The sequence below is a fragment of the Glycine max genome, chromosome 4 (assembly GCF_000004515.6).
Source record: "Glycine max cultivar Williams 82 chromosome 4, Glycine_max_v4.0, whole genome shotgun sequence".
Classification (NCBI taxonomy): domain Eukaryota; kingdom Viridiplantae; phylum Streptophyta; class Magnoliopsida; order Fabales; family Fabaceae; genus Glycine; species Glycine max.
Genome location: NC_016091.4, coordinates 26,304,052 through 26,321,298, shown reverse-complemented (window position 1 = coordinate 26,321,298; position 17,247 = coordinate 26,304,052). Strand labels below are relative to the sequence as shown.

Here is a 17,247-nt window from a genome sequence, read left to right as displayed (position 1 = left end):
TCTGAAAATTTTTCTAAGTCATTTTCTGCTTATCTTTTCACACATAATTTTAACAACCCTTTTTGTTCATTACGAAAAAAGCTGAAATCAATCACAATCACAAGCAAGATGTCCTAACTACATGCAAGAAATAAAAATGAAGATAGAGAAGGGAAAGAAAAGCTGGGTTGCCTCTAAGTAAGCACTTCTTTAACGTCATTAGTTTGATGCATCATTCTGTTATCCATGATCCAATAATGTTCCCACTTCAAGGAACTTCTTATCAGGTCTTCTTTCCTCCATCACATGAACTTTAAAACAGACATTCCGATCAAGTGGTTCTTTATCTTCATGAAATAGATCAAAGCTGATTTTCTGATCTTCTATGCCCATTTGCAACATCTTCTTTTCCATATCTACTACACAGCTTGTAGTAGACATGAATGGGCGGCCAAGAATGAGAGGAATATCAGCATCCTCATCTATGTCTAGCACCACGAAATCAGCTGGAAATATAAGGTGTTTCACCTTCACCAAAACATCTTCAATCACTCCATATGGTTTTGCGATGGAGCGATCAGCTAACTGGAAGGTCATGTGTGTAGGTATTATCTCTATCTCTCCAAGTCGCCGGCACATGGAAAGAGGCATTAAGTTGATACTAGCTCCCAAGTCTATGAGAGCTTTTCCTACAGCAACCTCACCAATGGAACACGGTATCGTGACAACTCTAAGACCTTTGTGCTTTGGTGGAAAAATGTGTTGAATCACAACACTACAATTGCCTTCCACCATAATTCTATCATTATGGATGTATCGGTTCTTCTTGGTCAGCATATCTTTTAAAAATTTGACATAGAGTGACATCTGTTGAAGTGCTTCTCCAAAGGGTAAAGTAATTTCTAGTTTCTTGAAGATATCAAGAAATTTAGCCAAATGTATTTCTTTCTCTTTCTGGGAAGGTACCAAAGGATAAGGTACTTCCTTGCCTTCATTTGGAGCAGTATCCTTCTTCTTGTTAGTGTTTGCCTCACTCTTGCCTTTCCTCATCTCATCATCAACAACTTTCTCTTTTTGTTTTTCATTTTTCAACTTTTTTTCTTTTTCTTTTTCTTCTTCTTTTATTCTTTCTTTTTCCTTCTCTTTTATTGGTGTCTCTTCTTCCTTATCATCTTCATCTCCTCATTAATCTCTTCAAGTTCTACAAAATCAGAAACATGTTCAAGTGGTGGCTTAGGTGCTAGCTATTGTTTATGTTCCTCCATATTTTTTCCAGCTTCACTATCATCTCCTTGGATTGCCATTCTACTTCTAGTCATCACAGCTTTACATTCCTCCTTGAGATTTTTCTCTGTATTAGCTGTAAAATTGCTTGATGATCTATCCGCCAATTGCTTTGCAAGCTGTCCCACTTAGACCTCAAGATTCTTTATGGCGGACTCTGTGCTCTTCTAATTGGACATAGAAACTTGCATAAACTGAGCTAGAGTCTCTTCCAGCTTCGTTGTGCGATCATAGAGACAAATTGATGCAATCCTCCCTAGGAAGGGACCAATCACTAGAACCATGAGCAAGAGGCTCCAAGAAGATTGGGCTAGAGCTGCTGAAGAAGGCCCTAGGGTTCTCATGAACCTTAGGATAGATTTCTGAGCCCATGGGCCAAGGTTGGGTCCAATTATCTTTGTACATATTAGACTAGGATGTCATTATATTTGGCCCTTGTATTTAGGGCTCCATATTGTAGGTAGGGTACCCTAGAAATATAGGATTTTTCAGCCCTTGTATTTTTGGGCACCTAGACTAGTTTTTGTATTAGGGGTAGTTTTTTAATTTCACATGCACTAAGTGGATATTTGATGTTTGTGGTTGGAAATAAATTTAATTGAATTGGTAGAAGCCCAATCCAATTAAATTTTAGAGGGGGAGGTGAGCATTTGCTTACTACACCCCATTGCCACATCATATAGTCACACTTTGTGCATGTCCTTCATGCTTTTCATGCCTCATGACACCTAAGCACACTTAGTGGAGAATCTTGGAATTGATCTTGGATTAGTGGGCTGAACCATAACTAAAATTCACTAATCATAATTAGTGAAATTTTGGCTCCAAAGTTTGGCTCCACAAATTCAATTTCAAATTCAAGTGAAATTTGAATTCCCCTCCAATTTTGTGTGACACTTAGGCTATAAATAGAGGTCATGTGTGTGCATTTTTTTTTAACTTTGATCATTTGAATATTAAACTTCAGATTTCAAAGCTCATTTAGAGCACAAAATTTCGTGCTCTTCTCTCCCTCTCCCTTCATTCATCTCCTTCTTCCTCCAAGCTCTTATCCATGGCCTCCTATGGTGGTGAGCTTCTTCTAGACTCATCTTCTCCTTGAAGTGGCGTCTCCTCTCTCTCTTCCTTTCTCCATTCCGCTGCCATTCATCTTCCAAGAAGCAAAGGAATCCATTGATGAAGAAGATCCTAGGCCTACAAGCTCCAATGGAGCTTGCATCATGTGGTATCAGAGCATCTTCATCTAGGTGATGTTCTTTTGCTTCCTCTATCTTTTTGTTCGGTGAATTCTCTTTAATTCCTTGTTCTTCATCTTATTCTCCGTGTATATCCTCCATTGTCTTGTGGTTTGGTGCTGTTTAGAGTAGATTCAAAAAAAATAAACCGATTAAATCTTAGATCTACACTTGTTCTTGCATTTCTATGGTTCAAATTTTGTAGATCTACTCTTGAATCTTGTTTTTGTGTTGATTTTAGGTTCTATCAATTTTCATTCATAATATTCTTGTCCTGAATCTTTAGATCTAAATTTTGTTCCAAAATATTGATTAGAAAAAAAAACAAAAATCTAAGTGTAAATCACTTAATCCATGTTGTCTTAGAGTCATGTTTAGTCATAGTAATTGTCACATTATGTTCTAAGTTTGTGTTCAATTTTATTTTGTTGATTGAATTCTAGATACATTTTTTCATGTATTCTTGTCATTCTTAGCCTATCTTTTGAATTTTGAGTCTAATTCATGCATGTTATTTAGTTCATAACATGTTCTAAATCAATTCCTAGAAGTAGTCTTGTTCTTGAACTTTTTTTTTGCTAAGTTTCCTACATGATGCCTATGATGAAGTTGAGTTGTGGTGCTGAGTTGTGGCTGGATTTGTGAATCAAAATAAGTCTTAAGCTCTCTTTAATTGTGTTATTCAAGATAATTGAGCATAAGCAAACACAAATTGTAACTATCCAAGCCTTAAGCAACATAAACACTACTCTTGATTTCTAGGTTGAAATCGCTGGTGCTGGCAGCTTGAACATACAAACTTGTATGAATTACTGGGAATTGGTCACTACGTTTTTGTGAGCTGAAACTTTTACTGAATTTTCTAGACATCTGGAACAAAATTATAAAAAAAGAACCAAACGATTTGGATTAAAGGAAAAAATAAGAAAAATCTCACAAGTTGGCAGAAAAATCAGTGTCCAGGAAAAAAAAAAAAAAGTGAAAGGAAAGTGTGCTTGTTGTTTTGGCTCAAAATTTGTTCTATAATTGGTGCCTATTTTATACCAATCCTAGTTCTGAAATTTCAATTGAAAATTATTGTGAAAACAAGTGCCAAAACTTGAGGTTTCTTGAGTCTTTTTTTTAGAGTTTTACTACTCTACTCTAGAGCCATTCTAGGTTTCTCTTTGAGTCCTAGCTTGCTTTTTTGTGCTTTTCATTGCTTTAATTGTTGAATAATCCTTGGAAATTTGTCTTGTTAAAACTCTATTGGTTTAGCTTTCATTTCATTTTTTTTGGTCTTTAGTTATTGCTTGTCTCTTTGTTTCCTTGCTTGTGAGTTGCCATATAGGGAATTGGAAAGGAGGATTGGTGCCATATCTTGAAGAATTTGAGTCAAGAAGCAAGGGGCCAACCACCTTAAGAGCTATTGGACTAAGAAGCACTCCAAATTGAGTGAAACACTAAAGAGAGAATAGCCACCACAATTGAGGACTTTTTTCTTTGTAATTTTGTAATTGGCAATTTGCTTTGCTTTCAAATTTTGTAACAAAAAGGCCTTTCATTGGAAGTAAGTTGGGAGCCTCCGCTAGGTCACCCTACTTCCATTTGTGTGTAATAATTTTAGGCAATTTTCCCTTAGGATAGTGAGTGTTTTGTTGGGAACCTTAAATGAGGTCATCCAAACACTCTTAGGATCCGCCTAGTTTGCATTTCTTGCACTTTAATTTCTTGCTTACTTTCATAGCTTATTTCTTTTACCCTCCACTGTCAAACCACCTAGATAGCTTACCTTTTACCAATTAGTTTTTACCTTATCTTTCAAACCTCTTTTAGTGTTTATTTTGGCTAGTTTCAACCATAGTTTCTTTTACCTTTTGTTTTCAAATCCCCAACAAGAAAGAACCATAACTTAGGAACCAACATGAGTCTTCATTCTTCATCTAGTGTTAATGGTGAGGGTTCTACTCCTAAGGACCCCTTGTATAAGATATTAGATGAGTTGAGATCCCTTAAGTTGTGGAAAGAAAAACAAGAGAGAAAAGAAAAAGGTAAAAAAAGAGTGGAAGAAATAAGTCAAGATGAAAGAGAGAAAATAAGAGAGGAAGAAAGAAGAAAAATAATGAAAGAAATGAAAAGAGAAAAACATGCCTCCTATAGTAGTCACGACTCTTGCAAGAGTTTAAGTGAAGAACTTAGCGACTATTATAGAGGGCATCATAGTTCACATACTAAACATCACTCCCAAAGAAGAGAAAAGGATAGAAGGCCTCAAGATGTTAACATTAGCCTCCCATATTTCCACGGAAAAGATAATGTTGAGGCCTACTTAGATTGGGAAATGAAGGTTGAACAACTCTTTGCTTGCCATCATATTAGCGAAGAGAGAAAAGTTCCATTGGCTACCCTTAGCTTTCAAGGGTATGCCCTCTATTGGTGGACTTCCCTTGTTAAAGAACGAAGGATTCATGGGGATCCTCCAGTAGAGTATTGGAATGATCTTAAGAGTGCCCTTAGGAAGAGGCACATTCCTTCCTACTATGAAAGGGAGCTTATGGACAAGCTCCAAAGGCTTAGACAAGGGAGTATGAGTGTTGAAGAATATAGACAACAAATGGAACTACTCCTTTTAAGAGCAGGACTTAGGGAGGAGGAAAGAACAAGCATAGCTAGGTTCCTTAGTGGGCTCAATATGGAAGTGAGGGACAAGGTTGAACTCCTTCCATATAGGGACCTAGATGAGCTAGTCCAACTTTGTATAAGAGTGGAGCAACAACTTAAAAGAAAGCCTTCTTCAAAATCTTATGGCTCTCACTCTTATCCAAGGAAGGACCAAGCCCATGGAATTTTAGGGGCTGCACCTTCAAAACCCAAGGAAGATAAGGGTAAGACCATAGAGAAATACACCCCTAAGACTAGTTCCCAAGAAAGGACTAGCAACATTAAATGCTTCAAATGTCTTGGGAGAGGTCACATTGCCTCTCAATGCCCCACAAAGAAAACCATGATCATGAGGGGTCAAGACATTTATAGTAGTCAAGAGGAGACTACTTCTTGCCCTTCCTCTAGTGGAAGTGAAGATGAAGTAAGGGGTGAAGAGTCTAGTGAGGAAGTCTACCCCCATGAAGAAGGTGACCTCTTAATGGTTAGAAGGCTCCTTGGAGGTCAATCTTGTGATCTATCTCAATCCCAAAGAGAGAACATCTTTCATACAAGATGCAAAATTTTAGATAAAACTTGTTCTCTCATTGTGGATAGTGGATCTTGTTGCAATTGTTGTAGCACAAGATTAGTTTCCAAGTTGAACCTCACTATCATTCCCCACCCAAAACCTTATAAACTTCAATGGCTCAATGAGCAAGGGGAAATGATAGTTAACCAACAAGTGAAGGTACCTTTCTCCATTGGGACATATAAGGATGAAGTTAATTGTGATATAGTTCCCATGGAGGCAGGACATTCTTTTAGGAAGGCCATGGCAATTTGATAGGAAGATCATTTACAATGGCCTAACTAATGAGATTACCCTCACCCATCTTGGCACTAAATTTGTGTTGCATCCTCAAACACCTTCACAGGTGGCCAAAGATCAACTAACTATGAAAGATAAGAGGGATGAGGAAGAAAAATTAGAAAAACAAAAGAAAAAGAAGGATAGTAAGGCCTTGTCTTCAAAGGCCAGGGGGAAGGAAAAAGAGGGAAAGGATTCCTCCAAGAAGATTGTTAAGAAGGAAAATCATTTTGCAACAAAAGGTGATATTAAAAGAGCACTCCTTCTTAAAAAATCTTTCTACCTTCTCCTATCAAGGGAAACATCCCTTAGCACTGCCACAATTCCTACATTTGAGACTTTACCCCCAAAGGTCCAAGAACTCTTACATGAATTTGCTGATATATTTCCCAAAGAGATACCCCCTGGGCTACCTCCTTTAAGGGGAATAGAACACCAAATAGATTTAGTCCTAGGAGCAAGCCTTCCTAATAGGCCAGCCTATAGGACTAACCCTCAGGAGACTAAGGAGATAGAGTCTCAGGTTAAAGAATTGTTGGAGAAGGGCTGGGTCCAAGAGAGCCTAAGCCCATGTGCTGTGCCAGTGTTGTTGGTGCCCAAAAAGGATGGTACGTGGAGAATGTGTACAGATTGCAGGGCCATCAACAACATCACTGTAAAGTATAGGCACCCCATTCCTAGACTTGATGATTTGCTTGATGAGTTGCATGGTGCCAATATCTTTTCAAAAATTGATCTTAAAAGTGGTTATCACCAAATCAGGATGAAAAAGGGTGATGAGTGGAAAACTGCTTTCAAGACCAAGTTTGGTTTGTATGAATGGCTAGTGATGCCTTTTGGGCTCACTAATGCACCAAGAACCTTTATGAGGCTTATGCATCATGTCTTAAGGGATTTCATAGGTAGATTTGTAGTTGTTTATTTTGATGATATTTTAGTGTATAGTAGGAGCCTAGATGATCACTTAGGACATCTCAGACAAGTTCTTTCAGTCCTTAGGAAAAACACCCTCTATGCAAATATAGAGAAGTGTACCTTTTGTGTAGATAATATAGTTTTCTTAGGTTTTGTAGTTGGTAGAAATGGGGTCCAAGTGGACCCTGAGAAAATCAAGGCCATCCAAGAATGGCCCATCCCAAAAAGTGTGGGAGATATTAGGAGCTTCCATGGGTTAGCAAGCTTCTATAGAAGGTTCGCTCCTAATTTCTCTACAATTGCATCACCTCTCAATGAGCTGGTGAAGAAGAATGTGGCATTTACCTGGGGTGAAAAACAAGAGCAAGCCTTTGCTTTGCTCAAAGAAAAGTTTACTAAGGCACCTGTTCTAGCTCTTCCTGACTTTTCTAAAACTTTTGAGCTAGAATGTGATGCCTCTGGAGTGGGAGTTGGAGCTGTATTGTTACAAGGTGGGCACCCTATTGCTTATTTTAGTGAAAAACTTCATAGTGCCACCCTCAACTACCCCACCTATGATAAAGAGCTTTATGCCTTAATAAGAGCCCTCTAAACTTGGGAACATTACCTTATTTCCAAGGAATTTGTCATTCATAGTGATCATTAATCACTTAAGTACATTAGAGGGCAAAGCAAGTTAAACAAGAGGCATGCAAAATGGGTAGAGTACCTAGAGCAATTTCCATATGTTATCAAATACAAAAAGGGAAAAACAAATGTGGTAGCTGATGCCCTCTCTAGGAGACACACATTGTTTTGCTCCCTAGGAGCTCAAATTTTAGGATTTGATAATATTAGGGACTTGTATGCTTTAGATGAACATTTCTCTCCCATTTATGAGAGTTATGGGAAAAAGGCCCAAGATGGATTCTATTTGGCTGAGGGGTATTTGTTCAAAGAGGGAAAGCTTTGCATACCCCAAGGATCCATTAGGAAATTACTTATGAAAGAGAGCCATGAGGGTGGGCTCATGGACCACTTTGGGATAGACAAGACCCTTGTCTTACTCAAAGAAAAGTTTTATTGGCCCCATATGAAGAAAGATGTCCATAAGCATTGCACTAGGTGTGTGGCTTGTTTACAAGCCAAGTCTAGGGTGATGCCTCATGGGCTATACACACCCTTACCCATCCCATCTGCACCTTCGGTAGACATTAGTATGGACTTTGTCCTTGGGCTTCCTAGAACCCAAAGAGGTGTAGACTCTATCTTTGTGGTGGTGGATAGGTTTAGCAAGATGGCACACTTTATACCATGCCACAAGGTGGATGATGCTTCCCACATCTCAAAACTCTTTTTCAAGGAAGTTGTGAGACTCCATGGTTTGCCTAGGACCATTGTGTCAGATAGAGATGCTAAGTTCCTTAGCCACTTCTGGAAAACCTTATGGGCTAAGCTAGGAACTAAACTTCTTTTCTCTACCACTTGTCATCCACAAACTGATGGGCAAACAGAGGTAGTGAATAGGTCTTTATCCACCCTTTTAAGGGCTCTTCTGAAAGGCAACCATAAGTCTTGGGATGAGTATCTTCCTCATGTAGAATTTGCCTACAAAAGGGGGGTTCATAGAACCACCAAGCAGTCCCCTTTTGAGGTTGTCTATGGGTTCAATCCCCTAACACCGTTAGACCTCATTCCCCTCCCACTGGACACTTCTTTTATACATAAAGAAGGGGAATCTAGGTCAGAATTTGTAAAGAAGTTGCATGAGAGGGTTAAGAACCAAATAGAGAACCAAACAAAGGTGTATTCAACTAAAGGCAATAGAGGAAGAAAAGAGCTAGTTCTTAATGAGGGTGACTGGGTTTGGCTCCATCTTAGGAAGGATAGATTCCCTAATAAAAGGAAATCCAAGCTTAGCCCTAGAGGGGATGGACCTTTTCAGGTTTTGGAGAGGATCAATAACAATGCCTATAGGTTGGACCTCCCAGAAGAGTATGGAGTCAGCACCACTTTTAACATTTCTGATTTAACTACTTTTGCAGGTGGAGCTGATATTAAGGAGGAGGAACTAACAGATTTGAGGTCAAATCCTCTTCAAGGGAAAGGGGATGATGCAATCCTCCGTAGGAAGGGACCAATCACTAGAACCATGACCAAGAGGCTCCAAGAAGATTGGGCTAGAGTTGCTGAAGAAGGCCCTAGGGTTCTCATCAACCTTAGGGTAGATTTCTAAGCCCATGGGCCAAGGTTGGGTCCAATTATCTTTGTACATATTAGACTAGGATGTCATTATATTTGGCCCTTGTATTTAGGGCTCCATATTGTAGGTAGGGTACCCTAGAAATATAGGATTTTTCAGCCCTTGTATTTTTGGGCACCTAGACTACTTTTTGTATTAGGGGTAGTTTTGTAATTTCACATGCACTAAGTGGATATTTGATGTGTGTGGTTGGAAATAAATTTAATTGAATTGGTAGAAGCCCAATCCAATTAAATTTTAGAGGGGGTGGTGAGCATTTGCTTACTACACCCCATTGCCACATCATATAGTCACACTTTGTGCATGTCCTTCATGCTTTTCATGCCTCATGACACCTAAGCACACTTAGTGGAGAATCTTGGAATTGATCTTGGATTAGTGGGCTGAATCATAACTAAAATTCACTAATCATAATTAGTGAAATTTTGGCTCCAAAGTTTGGCTCCACAAATTCAATTTCAAATTCAAGTGAAATTTGAATTCCCCTCCAATTTTGTGTGACACTTAGGCTATAAATAGAGGTCATGTGTGTGCATTTTTTTTTAACTTTGATCATTTGAATATTAAACTTCAGATTTCAAAGCTCATTTAGAGCACAAAATTTCGTGCTCTTCTCTCCCTCTCCCTTCATTCATCTCCTTCTTCCTCCAAGCTCTTATCCATGGCCTCCTATGGTGGTGAGCTTCTTCTAGACTCATCTTCTCCTTGAAGTGGCGTCTCCTCTCTCTCTTCCTTTCTCCATTCCGCTGCCATTCATCTTCCAAGAAGCAAAGGAATCCATTGATGAAGAAGATCCTAGGCCTACAAGCTCCAATGGAGCTTGCATCACTAATGTTAGCTTTCAATGGGGGTTTACCGGAAAGTGCACCGGATTGTCAAGTATTTAAAATTAAAACGGATGAATCCGAGTATCGAACACAAGGAACTAATGTTAGCCTGAATTAAGTTCAGAATTGAAGCATTGTTGAGAGAACCTGTATAAATGATAATTTCAAACAACATTTAAACTAAACTTGTATGATAAAAACTATAAAATGCAAGGTAAATAAAATGACAGCAGTAGGTAGATATGTTGGGTCTTTCTAACAAACAAGCTGATGCATAAAAATATATTTCTCTAATCAATCATGCTATTGTGTTCTATGCTATAGCCTAAATTACTAAACGTTCGATCCCTCGTCAGGCTGAATATCCAAGCTTCGTCCGCAGATCCCTCATTTAAGACTACACCCGATTTAGACAGCCCTCTTACGTTTAGACTAACTTAAACTGAGTTTCGTCCGCAGATCCCTCATGTAAGACTAGACTCAGCTCAAGTAGCTTACGAACGTTTAGCCTAACTTAGCCTAAGCTACATCCACAAATCCTTCATGTAAGACTAGACCTAAACTAAACAGCATTATTGTAACAGCATAATTAAAACCAAAACTTAACCCGTAGATCCCTCATGTGAGATTGAGTTTCGATCCTGCTTCAATCAAGTTCTAAGGCAACAGTACATTTCCCAATGCTAAAGTCACCTAACTGTGCACACAAATGGGTGATCAGACCAAAAGCATACAAACATCAAGTATTGAATGAAGCATTGAACACAGAAAACACAATCAATTAGATATTATGTATTTACATCAGTTGTTCATTAGAAATCCCCAACTAGGGTGTTTAGCGAGCCAATACAAAGAAACCCTACACAAGAAGGGGGATTCCCCCTCCTCTTCTCAGCATTTCACACTCACTCTCTACTCAATAATCTCTCTCAAATGAAAAACCCTAGGCTTAAATGCACAAGCTTCTCCTCTTTTGCTGCTTCTAGGGCTCTTTTCCTGAAATAGGCACTGTGGCTGCTTGCCAATCTGTGCCAATTATCTGCTTTAGGTCCCTCTGCCCTAATTCTACACAAAACAGGCTTTAAATAGGCTTTAAATTTATGACGTTGGGCTTAGCGCCATCTTCACGCTTAGTGCGAGGAAGTGAAATTGGGCTTAGCGCCAGTCTCGCGCTTAGCTTGGCTAAAGGATCTTGTTGTGCTTAGGGCACTAATATCGCGCTTAGCGCGCGACTTTGATGTTGATGCTCTGCCAAATTCTCCTTTGTGCTAAGCGCGCTGAAGCTGCGCTTAGTGGTGGTTATGCGCTTAGCCCAACTACTGAGCTTAGCCAAACTGCAACTTTTTGCAATTCAAAACTTAGCCTCTTTTTCACCTAAAAATGCACAGATTTCATCATTAAATCCAATGGAAATATTCTAGAGACAGCGATAACCATAAAACAATATTTATTTACAAAATTTACTCCAAAATAACCATAAATTGGGGAACTATACAAGCTTTGGAAAATGATTTCCATACAAAAGTTAGTCGTATAAAGCGACTAACAATGAGTCAAGAAGAAGCTCACCACCATAGGAAGCCATGGGTAAGAGCTTAGAGGTAGGAGAAGAAGAATGGAGGGAGAAGGAGAGGGAAGAGCACGAAATTTAGTGCTTCTAAAGAAGTCTAAACTTTGAAGTTTAATTCTCAAATGATCATGTCGCAACCTACCCTTCGGCGGGAGGGCGACGCGAGACTCGCGGGATGCGTGTTCCACGAAAGGAATACGCGCGGAGTCGCCACCAACGTTTATTTGAGGAAAACGTCGGAAAAACCGGAAAAGACGCGATCTACGAACTTTTTAGTGAAAGGTTCGGGAGTTGTATTTACGCACGGGGAAGGTATTAGCACCCCACACGTCCGTCACAAGGGACGACAGCCTTTAATCGAATGTGCAAACATGACTTTGATTTTTACGTTCCCTTTTATGTCCTTATATCCTTTATACCCTTTTTATATTTTTTCTCTTTTAGTGGTCGACAAGGGTGTTTCCCTTTGCTCCTACGTATTCCTCAATTTGAGATGAGAAAATCAGACCTACGTAGTTCTTTCTTATCAAGTGATTCTTTTTTACTTTAAGAGGTGATCATTTTAAGGTGTTGGACCTTAAAAATGATCCATTTTTACTTAGTGAGAAATTGAAATGACGAACTTCAAAAGCCCTTTTTTGTAGACGAGCTTGACTAGGCGAGTTGATTTTAGCCTTAGTTTCACTTTAGTTATTAATCAATTCGATTAAGAATGAGAAATCCCAAAGAGAAAACGTCCGATTGATTTTCCGCTTTATTTTACTAAAAAGATATTTTTTGATTATTATATTATTTTTTACCTCTTTTTGATTTCCAACGTGGTTACGGCACGACCGAACGGTCGGAATTGATTTTAACCGAAGTTAATGGATAATACAATTCAAACGTTCGGTGGAAATTTATTTTATTTTTAAGTTAAGCGAGAAATGACTTAAGTAAAATGGCTTAAGCACGTCAACAGGGGGTATAAAAAGTAAACAAAATGAGAATAAAAATGCACGAAACACAATGTGGACCACTACGGGTACATAGAATGAATCGAAAAGCTTGGTTCGAGGTACTTACCCGTTGAAGATCGAAGAACGATGAAGAACGAATGAAGAACGTCGAAGAACGGTTCAAACTTTTGCGAGATTCCTCACGGAAAACGTTACGGAAACGTTTCGGAAGCGCCTCGGCTTAGATTTTCTTCACGGAAACAATTTTTCCAAGCAAATTCGAAAGAGAGAGAAGTGCCTAAGGGGCTGGACCTTTTTCTTCTTCACTTCCTCCCCTATTTATAGCAAAATAGGGGAGGTGGTTGCCGCCCAGCTCGCCCAGGCGAGCTCAGCTCGCCCAGGCGAGCTCAGCTCGCCCTGGAGGAATCTTCTGGAGGGCCCAAGTGGGCCTGGGTGCTATTTGCACCCCCATTTTTACTAAGTACACCCCCCTCTGCTGTTTTTTGGTGATTCTTTTTTCGTAAAGTTACGGAAACTTACGAATTTCGTAACGATACTTGTTTTCTTTCCGTAATGTTACGGAACCTTGCGGATTACATAATCATCCCCTTTTTGACTTACGGAATGTTACGGAACCTCACTTAATTATGCAACGATGCTTCCATTTGATTTCCGGTGTGTCACGGAAACTTACGGATTGTGCATCAATATTTTTTGGTTTTTCGGCATGTCCTGGAATTTCACAAATTGCCTAATGATGGGTGCCAAGCACCTCACGAGGACCAAAGAATGGTCGCACGTCATCGAGCAAAGGTCCCCGGACGAAATTAGGGTATGACAGTTGCCCCTCTTTACTTGTCTTTTATCGGAGATAAAAGGAAAGTAAAGATAAGACACTAATTTCGTTCCTCTCGACTTGGCGAGAGTCGCGGGTGACCATAAAATCTCCACATGCAAATGACTTGTTGTTCCCAAAATATCACAAATTGCCTAATGATGGGTGCCGAGCACCTCACAAGGACCAAAGAATGGTCGCATGTCATCAAGCAAAGGTCCCCGAAAATCAGTGCATGACACTAATTTCGCCCTTCTCGGTTGACGAGAGTCGCGGGTGACCGTGACTTGTCGTTCCTAGGATTTCACAGATTGCCTAATGATGGATGCCAAGCATCTCACAAGGACCAAAGAATGGTCACATGTCATCAAGCAAAGGTCCCCGAAAATCAGTGTATGACACTAATTTCGCTCCTCTCGGTTGACGAGAGTCGCGGGCGACCATGAAATTTCCGCATGTAAATGACTTTGTTGTTCCCGGAGGAACAAAAGGTGCAGAAGACTGTGTCAGCCCCTGCATCCTATCAAGCGTTCTGTCTTACAGATAGCAAAAGAATGGGTGCGAATAACCATAAGGTATCTCCGCGTATCATGGGTGCAGAATGACCAAACTTGGTCTCTGCTTGTCATCGGGCCCGCCGCCTCTGGATGACAAAAGGGTGCGAATAACCATAAGGTATCTCCGCGTATCATGGGTGCAGAATGACCAAACTTGGTCTCTGCTTGTCATCGGGCCCGCCGCCTCTGGATGACAAAAGGGTGCGGATAACCGTAAGGTATCTCCGCGTATCATGGGTGCAGAATGACCAAACTTGGTCTCTGCTTGTCATCGGGCCCGCCGCCTCTGGATGACAAAAGGGTGCGAATAACCATAAGGTATCTCCGCGTATCATGGGTGCAGAATGACCAAACTTGGTCTCTGCTTGTCATCGGGCCCGCCGCCTCTGGATGACAAAAGGGTGCGAATAACCATAAGGTATCTCCGCGTATCATGGGTGCAGAATGACCAAACTTGGTCTCTGCTTGTCATCGGGCCCGCCGCCTCTGGATGACAAAAGGGTGCGAATAACCATAAGGTATCTCCGCGTATCATGGGTGCAGAATGACCAAACTTGGTCTCTGCTTGTCATCGGGCCCGCCGCCTCTGGATGACAAAAGGGTGCGAATAACCATAAGGTATCTCCGCGTATCATGGGTGCAGAATGACCAAACTTGGTCTCTGCTTGTCATCGGGCCCGCCGCCTCTGGATGACAAAAGGGTGCGGATAACCGTAAGGTATCTCCGCGTATCATGGGTGCAGAATGACCAAACTTGGTCTCTGCTTGTCATCGGGCCCGCCGCCTCTGGATGACAAAAGGGTGCGAATAACCATAAGGTATCTCCGCGTATCATGGGTGCAGAATGACCAAACTTGGTCTCTGCTCGTGAATCACACTTGGGGTCACTGAATGACGAGGTGCGGATAACCGTAAGGTGTCTCCGCGGGCTACCAGCTCTTGAGTCATGGCGACAAAAGGCGGTGTGGTCGACAAAAGCGAGGCTCTTGCTCCTACGTATCCTCCAATGAGGAACTCAGACCTACGTAGTTCTGGATAACTTGTGAGACTTGAAAAGTCTCCATCGGAAAATGCTGACATCTCCGGAAAGGGCGCAGATGACCATATTGGCCTCTGCTCGTCAATCACACTTGGGGTCACTGAATGACGAGGTGCGGATAACCGTAAGGTGTCTCCGCGGGCTACCAGCTCTTGAGTCATGGCAACAAAAGGCGGTATGGTCGACAAAAGCGAGGCTCTTGCTCCTACGTATCCTCCAATGAGGAACTCAGACCTACGTAGTTCTGGATAACTTGTGAGACTTGAAAAAGTCTCGGTGTTTTCTCCACTAAAATGCAAACATGCTTTAGCAAAGAGACAAATATTCCAACTGATTTAGAGCAGCATATGCTTTTTTGAGTAAAAAAACAATGCGCCTACCGGGGAAGGAGAGTCCGCCGATGAAATCTCCCATAACCATAAATGAGATCTTGGATGTTAGCATTTCGTTTCTAAATGACCATTTAGAGGAAACGCTGGGTTCGACAAAAATAGAAGAAATCCACTCAAAGTGTATCAATCTCGCACAGGTAAGTGTTTCATCCTAATTCCGAACCATAGATATGTCATGACTTGACTTTGCAAATTATTTCCTATCAAACCAAAAATTACATGCGTGATCATGGATCAATAGGGCTTCCCTTGGGAACGTGTTCTTTTGGTGGTTTCTTCTTTCGGCTTTTGTGTGTTTTTGGCTTTTGATTTTCCTGGCTTTTCCTTTTTCTGTTTTTTTTTTTTTTTTTTTTTTTTAGTGCGGGGCGAGAAAAAAGGGTCGCTAGCGCACGGGATTTTGGTTGGTAATTAAAGGGAGAAGACCATTTTAGGTCGTGGTTTCCTTTCCTTCCTCTTTTGTTCATTTGGTGACAATTCTGTATTGTTCAGATATTGTCCGGTCCAAAGACCTCTCTGCACATTTCTTCTGTTTTCTTTCGATCCTTGATCAGGAGCTTTCTTTCCTTCTTTTCTCCCCTTTTTTTTTTTTCTTTCTCCCATTCTTTGATTGGGAACTTCTTTCTTTTCTTTTTGCTTTCTCCCACTCTTTGATTGGGAATTTCCTTTCTTTTCTTTTTGCTTTCTCCCACTCTTTGATTGGGAATTTCCTTTCTCTTTCTTTTTGCTTTCTCCCACTCTTTGATTGGGAATTTCCTTTCTCTTTCTTTTTGCTTCCGAGGGTAAGGATTATGGTGAGTCAGGATTTTGGCTCAAGGTTTGTAGAATGGCTAGACATGATACATGTCGGGGTTTGGTTTGGCTCAAGGATAAAAGGGTTGCCTTACATTATTTCCATGACACAAAATGCAAAAATGATGATTTGGAAATTTTATGCAAAACTGGTCATGCATGCACCTATGCGGACACTCAAGTGTCAAATTTTTATGGTCATGTGATGCTAGGGCTCAGGATTCATTTCCTCTATTTTAAATCAACCCAATGTTTCCAAAATATGTTCTTTTATCAATTTGTGCATTCATCCGAGTCCATTTCGGGCGTCCGGGGAAATTTCACAGCATTCACCCTTCAGGTGTAGACACGTTTTTTCAAAAATCGGTTATGATCAATGAATGAATTTTTTTTTTTTTTTAAAGAAAAGTTGGAAATCGTCTCTTTTCAAAAGCATGTCGGTTTTTAGCTAGACAACTTATTTTTCTTTTTTCTCCTTCTTTTTTTTTTATCATTATCATTTGTTTATTTCTTTTTCTTGTTTGTTTTTTTTTTCTTCTTTTTTTTTTCATGAGGTATTTTGCTACCTAAACATGTGCATATTTTTGTGAGGTATTTTTGCTATATACATGCATATCCAAGGTATCTTGCCACCTAAACATACATATATATGTTTTGTGAGGTATTTTTTTTGCTACATACACGCACATCTAAGGTATCTTTCTACCTAAACATACAAATATATATTTTGTGAAGTATTTTTTGTTTACATACACGCACATCTAAGGTATCTCTCTACCTAAACATACATATATATATTTTGTGAAGTATTTTTTTGTTTACATACATGCATATCTAAGGTATCTTTCTACCTAAACATACATATATATATTTTGTGAAGTGTTTTTTTGTTTACATACATGCATATCAAAGGTATCTTTCTACCTAAACATACATATATATATTTTGTGAAGTGTTTTTGTGTTTACATACATGCATATCTAAGGTATCTTTCTACCTAAACATACATATATATATTTTGTGAGGTATGACTACCTTCCGAACTTGCGCTTGTTTTATCTAAATCCCCAGGATCATGAGCAACTAGGTGCATCCTACTATAAAAAGTGATCAAATAACAAGCATTGATTTAAAAGGTACTAGGTTGCCTCCTAG

General features: G+C 39.9%; 1 protein-coding gene across 1 annotated transcript; it reads right to left on the bottom strand.

The window, feature by feature from the left end:
- Nucleotides 1–219: 219 nt before the first annotated feature.
- On the bottom strand, nucleotides 220–1,029 carry LOC102669271 (uncharacterized). Its single transcript, XM_006603300.1, has one exon. The coding sequence runs from the start codon at nucleotides 1,027–1,029 to the stop codon at nucleotides 220–222; it is 810 nt and encodes a 269-aa protein (XP_006603363.1).
- Between the last annotated feature and the right edge of the window lie 16,218 nt (nucleotides 1,030–17,247).